The sequence below is a fragment of the Etheostoma spectabile genome, chromosome 15, assembly GCF_008692095.1.
Source record: "Etheostoma spectabile isolate EspeVRDwgs_2016 chromosome 15, UIUC_Espe_1.0, whole genome shotgun sequence".
Lineage (NCBI taxonomy): Eukaryota > Metazoa > Chordata > Actinopteri > Perciformes > Percidae > Etheostoma > Etheostoma spectabile.
Genome location: NC_045747.1, coordinates 6,497,053 through 6,507,212, shown reverse-complemented (window position 1 = coordinate 6,507,212; position 10,160 = coordinate 6,497,053). Strand labels below are relative to the sequence as shown.

The 10,160-nt window shown below is 39.7% G+C and overlaps 1 protein-coding gene across 12 annotated transcripts in view; it reads left to right on the top strand.

The window, feature by feature from the left end:
- The window catches only part of spag9a (sperm associated antigen 9a), a 28,221-nt gene extending 18,462 nt beyond the window's left edge, over positions 1 to 9,759 (top strand). For 9 of the 12 annotated variants that reach the window (XM_032538393.1, XM_032538385.1, XM_032538392.1 and 6 more), the window contains 14 exons: positions 37 to 126; positions 243 to 353; positions 437 to 623; positions 741 to 956; positions 1,436 to 1,646; positions 2,418 to 2,534; positions 2,770 to 2,850; positions 2,975 to 3,042; positions 3,328 to 3,479; positions 3,678 to 3,849; positions 4,000 to 4,113; positions 6,067 to 6,243; positions 6,649 to 6,786; positions 7,416 to 9,759. In XM_032538393.1, the coding sequence (XP_032394284.1) occupies positions 37 to 126; positions 243 to 353; positions 437 to 623; positions 741 to 956; positions 1,436 to 1,646; positions 2,418 to 2,534; positions 2,770 to 2,850; positions 2,975 to 3,042; positions 3,328 to 3,479; positions 3,678 to 3,849; positions 4,000 to 4,113; positions 6,067 to 6,243; positions 6,649 to 6,786; positions 7,416 to 7,534 (1,953 nt within the window). In that variant the 3' untranslated portion in view covers positions 7,535 to 9,759. The remainder of the gene's footprint in view (positions 1 to 36; positions 127 to 242; positions 354 to 436; positions 624 to 740; positions 957 to 1,435; positions 1,647 to 2,417; positions 2,535 to 2,769; positions 2,851 to 2,974; positions 3,043 to 3,327; positions 3,480 to 3,677; positions 3,850 to 3,999; positions 4,114 to 6,066; positions 6,244 to 6,648; positions 6,787 to 7,415) is intronic. The other 3 variants (XM_032538395.1, XM_032538384.1, XM_032538394.1) reach the window with 2 other exon arrangements.
- Positions 9,760 to 10,160: the final 401 nt, after the last annotated feature.

The window sequence follows — 10,160 nt, the reverse complement described above, 5'->3', positions numbered from 1 at the left end:
TGTGTCCTTTTGCGTGTGCTGGTTATACCCCAACAGGTGGCAAATGGTGGACAGGTGGAGAACAAGATGAACTTACCTGTACCAGTATACTTGAGACCTCTGGATCAGAAAGATGCTTCCATGAAGGTACATATAGTCAACAACTAGATAACACTTAACACATACTGTGTGCCTTTTGGTAAATTTGTTTAAATTCCGAATAAAATCTGATATTTATAACATCTTTTCTCTCTGTTGCCTAGCTGTGGTGTGCTGCAGGGGTCAACCTGTCTGGAGGGAGGACATTACCAGAGCTCACCAGGCAGATGAAGGGTTCTCAGAGTAGCCTGGACCAGTTAGAGCAAGAGAGTAAGGTAAGAGTAAGTAATCCAAGGAAGAGATATTGCACTTTGTAAATTCAGAAAGTTCTGTTGGCTGATTTAGTGTTGTCTGTAAGGATCATGAGAAAGGGGAGCAGGAGAAGGAGCTGGTCCTTCAGGACGAGACATCCAGTAGGGTGTGGGTGTGCACCAGCACCCACTCCTCCACCAAGGTGATGGTGCTGGATGCCAGTCAGCCCTCTGACCTACTTGACTGCTTCTACGCCTGCAACACCCACGTCGTCTGCATTGCCAGCGTGCCAGGTAGGCTGAGTCACATGTTTGTGTGGGATTGATTAGTTGGTTTCTTTGTCTTTCATGAGGGCATCATTTCTTTTCTACTCCATCAGCACTGTAAGGTTGTTTGTATTGTTTTTACAGGTGTGTTGGAGTCTGATTATTTGGCAGGTGAGGAGGTACCCCAAGACCTGGAGGCTAGTCAAGGTGACGGGGTGTCACTGGCCGGCAGTGTGGCCAGCGTGGGCTCAGCAGGCAGCGATGGAGCCATGGCAGCAGAGGGGACCACTGCCATTCCCCAGACGGCCAGCACAGGTGTCACCGACCAGCCTGCTGAGCACAGTGGCATCTCTAGCTCTGGTACACTAGTTATCTTTGAATAATCCACGCTTTTTCCAAACAACTTAAGATATTGAAAATGCCAACTATATTTGAAAAGGTCTATGTAATATATTCCTGCACCTATTTACATCCTTTGCCTTACTTTCCTAATTTTTGGATAATATTCTTTCTTAATCTATTTTAGTTTAGTCTATGTTTTCTACCTCGCTGTAAATCACTTTTTGTAGTTGCAATAATCTCATTTCCCTGCTGATATTAGTTTCATCTCGTATATTAATTACTCCACTCATGGTTCTAAAGAACATGTGTCACATGTGAATTGCTGTAATTAAAAACTCCACGTTTTTTATGTGAAGGCGCTCATAGCTGAATTGCAAACCCAGGTGATAACTAGCTGTGTGATACTGGTTATCCAGTGGAGAATTCCCCCCCCCCAGTCCCAAACATTCCTGTATTATTTACCCGCTAATTAACCCTGTGATCCACGATGACCACAGTTGAGCTGTCCAGAGAGACCAGTCCAGCAGAAGACGGCGTTCCTGCGGCGGAAGAGGCAACGGAAGCAACGGAGGCTAATGCTGGCGTTGGCGAAGAAGGAGAGGAGGACCAGGGAGCAGATCAAAACCAGCCAGGAATCTATACGGAGCATGTGTTCACTGACCCGCTCGGCGTGGGACCCACTGACTCCCCTTCTGCTGACGCACAGAGGTGAGCAACGATGTTCTAGATTATAACTTCAAAAAAAACTTTTTTAATGTATTGTGGTTTTAGTAAACACTAAGATGTGGGATAAGGTTCAACGTGCAAATCGCAAGCATTTTAAACACTTTGATTCTACAGTACCAACACACCCTAAAGAAAGCAAAATGATCTACAGTTCTTAATGATCAACTGGTCTTTTCAAGTTAGTAGTATCATATTGTCTTTACATTTTCAACATGTCAACATTTTAACTTCTCAAACAAAGCTGATGTGCCTGAACACAAAATATTATGTAGAAGTATGTAGTGTTTCCTCCCCTGGTAAGCATTACAAAATAAAATCAAGGGTAGTCCTTGCATCTCAAGAAATGTTACCAAGAACAATCCTGGTAACAATGATACAGTAGAAGGGCATTCAGAAAGTGCAGACCTCCACCCAAGACATGCCCTTTCTCACAATGTTAATGCTCTGTTAATTTTCAGTCGGGAACCAATTTTTCTGATCATCCTCACAACACATGAATTGCCTATCTTGCAATGTTAACGAAAGTGAAAAATAGCTATAGCCCGTGATGCTACACCCTTTCACTAAGTTTAATGAAAATCGGGTCTGTAGTTTTGATCGTAATCCGTTAACAAATGGAAAAACCTAACCAAAAACATAACCTCTTTGACAAAGGTAATAATAAATCATATTTAAATAGGTCTGCACTTGGTACAGTTTTGTATGATGGGTGCATTTGAAAAACCTGTGAAGCTTCTGCCTTCTGTTAACCAGGGGCTGCGGGCATGATGATGAGACTTCCTTTCCAGAAGTCTCCAACCCATCAGATGGGGAAGTTCTGAGGATGAGCAGCGCCCTACCCACCATGTGGCTGGGAGCGCAGAATGGATGGTGAGCAAGAAAAACAGCCAGTAGAAGGCAGCAGCACAATATATAAGAGCTGGCACTCACACAAAAAATTGAATGTGTGAAGATCAAGCCTCTTTTAATCCAATAATGGCTGTATTTGAATTATTTTATCACGCAACCTTTAATGTGAGCATATGTAGCCATTCAGGTATCACCAGCTCTATTTTTGTAATCTAGTTTGAAATGATCAGCCTTTTTTCATCTCTCTGTCTGTAAGTCTGTATGTGCACTCGTCTGTGGCTCGATGGAGGAAGTGTCTCCATGCCATCAAGCTGAAAGACTCCATCCTCAGCATAGTGTAAGTACTAAATCACTTGTGTAGTTATTCAGGAGCACACACACCAAATACAGATTTATTACTTCAGGAAGAAATGTGTATTTTGTTACTTGTGTATAATGTGTGTTTTTATCTCTTCTTTCAGACATGTTAAAGGGAGAGTCTTGGTAGCTCTGGCTGATGGGACATTAGCAATTTTCCACAGAGGCACGGGTGAGTCTGTGGGTTGGCACTCTCTGGCCTGCAGAAGTATAAAAAATATATATTTCAGCTTTTGCATTTGATTCCATTTTTTGGTATGAAAATACAATACACTGTCACAGTTAATTTGACCATATTTGTAAATGTTGTAATATTTAGTAATTAATGAGGAAGTTATAAATATCAGAAGTTATTTAACATATTTTATAGTATTTACACTGCTGGAGGTATTGGTATTATTCTCTGATTTTATGCCATGAAGATCATTAATTCTCAAGTCTTTTTGTTTGTCTCAAGCAGACGGTCAGTGGGATTTAACTAACTACCACCTGTTGGATCTGGGACGGCCCCACCACTCTATCCGCTGTATGACCGTGGTCCATGACAAGGTGTGGTGTGGCTACAGGAACAAGATCTACGTCATCCAGCCTAAGGCCATGAGGATAGAGGTACAGCTGTCATGTTATTCAATTAACGTTCCATCTGAATGAGGTTTCTATTCCAGTGCTGTCTTTCGACAAAGCCCAAACCAACAGTATAGTGTATAACCATACCTTTATCTAAAAGTGTCTAACAGTGACCTGAATATCCTTCATTTAACATTATTCTAACGTCACATCATCTTAATCTGTCATGTTTCTGAGCAGAAGTCGTTTGACGCACATCCTCGCAAGGAGAGTCAGGTGCGGCAGCTGGCCTGGGTTGGAGACGGTATCTGGGTGTCCATCCGTCTGGATTCAACTCTACGCTTGTTTCACGCCCACACCTACCAGCACCTCCAGGACGTGGACATCGAGCCCTACGTCAGCAAGATGTTGGGTACGAATGCCTTTCTGTGCCTACCAACTACCTACTGTCATTGTTGAGATCAGCATCTGTATATTGTATTTAGATGCTGAACTCCTTCCTCCAGATGTTTTGCACATGGATTGAAACAGCAAACAAGTGTGTGTTCTTCGTGTGTTGCAGGTACGGGTAAACTGGGCTTCTCGTTTGTGAGAATCACAGCTCTGATGGTGTCCTGCAGCCGGCTCTGGGTGGGGACAGGAAACGGCGTCATTATCTCCATCCCTCTGTCTGAAGGTATCACACACCTGCACCACAGCTACAGCCTGCTCAGGTTTAGCCAATACATCTCCGGAACATTCCCTTTTAGTTTGGAGTGTATAAGGATTTAACAAAAAAGATACACACCCACACACACACACACACACACACACACACACACACACACACACACACACACACACACACACACACACACACACACACACATATATAAACTGTATATAATATTAGTGAGCTTCAGAGAGGCAGTAGGTATATTTAGTAATCCTTGACAAGAGCAAGACTAGCTGTTTACATCCTCTCTGATTTCAAGTCTACTGTGTATCTTTGTCCTAGATTTGAGTTCAGATAATGTAGCAATTGTTACCAGCCAGGTGCTACATGTTAAATACAAGATAATCAGGTTGCCATGGATACAGGTCTCACAGTCACTGTGTAGTTAACACAACATCATTGGCGGTTACTTTAGCAAACCACTGATATCGTAGAAACTTAGCAGTGCTGCTCTTTCAAATATTAAACTATTTGAGCTTGTAAACTAGTTTTCTTCCCTTGTCTCCATATTCTTTCTTTTTTCTTTCTGAGTGTTGTGTGTGTGTGTGTGTGTGTGTGTGTGTGTGTGTGTGTGTGTGTGTGTGTGTGTGTGTGTGTGTGTGTGTGTGTGTGGTGTGTGTGTGTGTGTGTGTTGTGTGTGGTGTGTGTGTGTGTGTGTGTGTGTGTGTGCGATCTCAATTCACCTGTTAACGATTTAATTTTCTAATAAATTTGATGTAAAATAATTAGAGAGAATGCATCCAAACACTGCTACTTTCTTCTGTGATTTTAAACATAGACTGTATAAAATAGGTTTTAAAGAGCTCTCAAGTGCTGCAATGATTTCCCTTCTTTTCATTGAGGGCTCTATGTTTTAGGCGTGATGCGCAATGATGAAAAAATATGTGGACAGTTTATTACAGGGAAACATCCCACGGATTTGAAAGTAGCCTACATTTGAGAAACAAACACAAGGATGCTGACATAACTTACCTTAAGGTAAAGAAGAACGCCAAGCCCCCTTTGCCCGAAACAGAAGCTAACCCCGGTAAGGTTACGGGCATGGATGTATGTATACGTAGGGCCAGCAGCATGACGGACACAACCGCAGGGCAGAGAAAACTACAGGCGGGCTTTCACCGGCTTTTCCCCGATGGCTGGTTAGTAAATACGCAGGAAAGGAGGGAACGTGGGTTAATATGTGTATTAATACTGGGATGTCTACACAACTGTGTGAGTCAATTTGACTTCAAAAAGTTCGCCACTTTACTCGAACACCTGTTCATGTCTGTCTTTTTTAGTCTGTTGGCTTTTTAGGTTTTTCTCCTGGAACACGTCAAACACATTCTGCACTTATTGCGGCGTCTTGTGTTGACTGTTTACATATCTGTGCTCATCATCATATGTACATTATTTGTACTGGTGTTATGGTTGAATGCATTGTGAATACATATTTCTAAAATTGTATGATGTTTTTGTTGAGTTATTATTACACAATACTTTTTCTGACCTTTTCAAATCCCTCGACTAATGCCCATATTACAAAAAAGACTAAAACTAATATAAACCAAACTAAAACTAAGCATTTTCAAAAAATTTAAAATAAATTAGCAAGCCCACTTTAAAATCTAATTAAAACTAATTGAACTGAATTTGAAAAGAAAAAGTCAAACAAAAATAAAAACTAATGAAAAATGCAAAACTATAATAACCTTGGTTTGGTACTGCCAATGTGTTTTTTTTGTCACGGTCAAAAATTCAAAAAGTCAAAAAGAGAATTGTGAATTCAAAAACTTATTTTTCCACGAATCGTGCAGGCCTACTCTTAACCTGTTGTCAGAGACTGAGATTTGATTGTCTCACCCATGACAAAACCCAGATAATATGCACATTGTGACATCATTAGTTTTTATTAATTTCTTTCTTATTCTGCAGCTAACAAGACAACAGGAATAGTGCCAAATCGCCCGGGCAGCGCTGTACGGGTTTACGGGGATGACAGTTCAGACTGTGTCATGCAGGGCAGCTTTGTGCCATACTGCTCCATGGCCCACGCCCAGCTGTGTTTCCATGGACATCGAGATGCTGTCAAGTTTTTTGTCACCGTGCCAGGTAAGCGATGAGCATTAAAAAAGTATCATAAATGGTGAAAAATGCTGCAAAATTTCTTTGGGTTTTGTACTATTGGTCGGACAAAACAAGGTGTTTGAAGACGTTACCTGTGATGGGTGTGTTTAATTACTTTTTTGACTTCTAATAGACAAAACGATTAATCAAGAAAATTATCTGCAGAGTAACTGATAATTAACGCAATTGTTAGTTGCAGCCTGGCATTTATCCATCTTCATTATGCACAATTTTGTGAATGCCAATAATGTCAATAGAAGCTTTGACAATTAAATCATTCTTTGAGTCAGCTTTGTAGTAAAAATGACAGTTGCTTCCTGATGACAGCTTCCCCCCCATTACCCTAAGCAATTGTTTTTTGACTCTTGGGCATTTTACTTTTTGTCGCAGGTCAGGCGATGCCCCCTCCAGGCAGTGCTGATTCAGGCTCTGATGACCCTCCATCTGAATCCTCTGACACAGCAACGTCTGAGCCCAAAACCTTCCTGGTCATGAGTGGAGGCGAAGGCTACATTGACTTCAGAATGGGTGAGTATGTCACACCGCTGGCACCAGTGACAAAACAGAAAGGTAGCACAAAGCATTTTCTTAGTTGCAGCCAACAAAATTGAAAATAAACGTTTTTTGGCATAATTTTTTAATGCTTTTTTGCACCATTTAAATTTTTTTTTGTCACTTATTTTTTTAAAATTCTTGGTCAATAAACCCAATTTAAATGAAATCATACCCCTAATTTTTGAATGTAAAACAAGCAAAAAATTAATATTAATAATAAGACTAATAGTTATGATAAGAAGATGTTGAGTGGATCACAGACTGGTTTATATATCTAAGTTAAGTCAGGATACTGTTTTTAAAAAAATACTATAAAATTGAATAAAACACCCCCAATTCAATGGAAGTAATCCTTAACTTTAACTGCAAAGAATGTTGTATGGCTTCCATACAACGTACACCCATGCATCAATGTTATTTTTGGGCAATTTGGTTTAAAGAGTCCCATATTTCTGATATCAAAAACTTTTGAAAACGGGTGAAACGTAACCCGAGAACAACACAAGGGTTAACGCTGGGTAAATTGGTGCAAAACAGACCCTACGTCTCCACTGTGACACACCTGGTACGCTGTTTGTTTGACTCATCATCCTCCTCCTCAGGCGATGAAGGCGGTGAGTTGGACGGTTTATCAGAACCAACAGCCAGCCAGCAGTCACCGCCTACCAAGGCCGAGCGAAGCCACCTCATCGTCTGGCAGGTCACAACCTCACATGACTGAAAGAAAAATAAAAACCTCACAGACTGTTGTGTCAACACTACGGCTGCGGCCGCCCACCAAACCCCCCGCATGTCCTCAACGTTTTTAATTTGGTATCACTGATTGTTCTTAATGCCTGAGTAGTTGACTATTTTGTAAAAAAAACAATTATTTTTAGTCCATGTTTTTGTACAGTTTATTCTTTATGACTTTGAATTTGTTAAGGTGAGGTTTATGTTAACTTAAAGAATACGTCCAAGCTCCAAGTGTTTCCTTCTGCTGGTCTGCATGCTGAAAAAGCCGGTGCACACTGGAAAGGCCAAGTTAATGCAACTAAAGCTGTGGGCTTAGTTTGATCAGGTAATGTATGGAAGTTGTTGGTCCTCCCAAATGTTAAAAAAGTGTTTAGATGTGAAAGGTAAAAGGGAAAAGCGCTTGAAGCAGTTTTGCAGTCATTAAAAAAGGAGCAGAAGGTTAAATTGAAGTAACTGAAGTATATTTTCTACATTATACACATAAGACTTTTACATTTGTTTTAGTATTATTATTATTATTATTATTATTATTATTATTATTATTAATATTTTCTTAACCATTAGGGCTGGGTGTCAAAATATGTCTCCTGCAAGTCAAAATGTATACAAAATTTGAAAAGGTTAAATTCTTTGATGGTGTTATCTGAGGCTGATTACTGTACGGTATGATTATTAAAATTATAAAATATTATAAAAGCAGATTGCCCGTACCAGTGGTAAAGGAAATGTTCTTCAGCAAAAGTCGGATAAAACACTTTGAGGTTGTATTAATATTGAGTGACACCGAGCTCTATTTGCCACAGGTCTATGTTTTATGACATAAATATTGTCTAAGCAGTTTGAGAACTGCTACTGAATAGAGGAACCAGCTTACTGTGTTGTAGGTTAGCATTAGCCTGCATGGGGAAATTCTGTATCCTCGTCCAAGTGTGTGTTTGCCTGCTCGGACGTTTTAAGCTAAACCCTTGTCTGTCGTGTGAGGGGAAATCTGCCTGTGCCACCAGCTTGGTGCTTCCTGTTTCTTCAGTTTATTGGCACTTTAAAATGTTAGATGTTAGTCGCTTGAGGTTTGGAAGAACACCCATGATAATGTACACCACACTACCATGTGTTAATTGTGTTAAGGGAAAAAATGTACAAATATAGGCAGCAAGGTGTCACCCAAGTAACCAAAGGACGAAAGAAGAAGCATCGTGAAACTGACTATTTTATTATTTTTACGTTTTGCAACTTAAAACGTCTTGTGATTCTAATAATTTGAGGGTATACATGTGTATTTTCAGAGCTTCGTCTTACTGGGAAATGAGCTTGAATAAGGGAATTTGACTAAAATTTGTGTGAGGCACCTTCTAACGGACATGGACACAGCACTAAAGGGAGTCTCTGTTGATTGCTTCATCATTCCTTGTTTTCTAATACATTCGAAGGCCCGGAAGGCAATTATTGTCCTTATTTTTTTTCGTTATTTTGGACATTGTTCATGTTTTGTATCATGTGCGAGACACTTTTATTAAGTATTTTGATGATGACCAACACGATTGCAGAATACTAATATTAAGCAGGTATTTTAAATTTGTTTTTATATCTGAAAAGTTGGGCCAAGATTGGTCTTCAGTCCATTTCAAAATAGTAACTTTCTGTTTTGTTTTTGTCATTCCAGTATTTATTTCCTTTGTTATGGAGCCTATCTTGGTTCAGAATGTAACTTTCTACATGAGCAAACTATAATGGGACACTGTTATAAAGAACATAATCCAATGAGTTACGTGATTGTTGATAATGGTTAAATAAAAAGGAATTAATGTAATCATGCAGGAAATTTCTGACAAACCATGAGATCAAAGTGTGCAAACAATAACTTGGTTGTTTTCGAACAACTCATTCATGTACAAAGCTATGCATGTTGTTTTTTTGTTGTTTTTTTAAAAAGAGGACACTTCTATGTTTTTAGCTAAATCTCTGTTTATTGCCACCGTTTTGGGTGGGGTGGATGTGTGTTTATGTGTACAGTACATTGTGTACACATTTGTCAGTGTGTTGGATTTTGCAAATGTGCGTATGTGTGTTCGTAATACCCCAGAGACTGGTCACATTTACTCGTTGCACTGGGCTTCTCTGGACGCCATAACGGCGGTTCCTCCTGGTCAATGTTTGCTAAAACAGCATCATAGCCTTATTTTTAACAATCTATTAAACTCAGTTTCATGGAGACATTGCTGTTATTATGTGTCTCATTGATAATAAATGTTTTTTTTCACACTGAAAGATGTTGCAAAGTGTGTTAAAAGCCCTGAAAGCCTATTTTCTCAATCAGCTTCTTAAGTAAAAGGGTCCTACATGAACACTATATGTTTGGACAGCTTGTGTAATACACTTGTTTTTTTTCAGTGCTATTTTCCCAGGTTTGTTGTGGGCTGGGCTGCATTGGGAAGAGATGATATCATCTTCTGTACTTCTGTGCACCAATCAGGATTTGGAAACATTTGAATCAGAATGAAGCAGATTTACTTAGTGTTAAACTCTTAATTAATAATACCTAGAGATGTTTTTTCAACTTTGGTTATTGCTATTTTAATCGGGAATATTAAATGTTATAAAAATAATACTGGAGG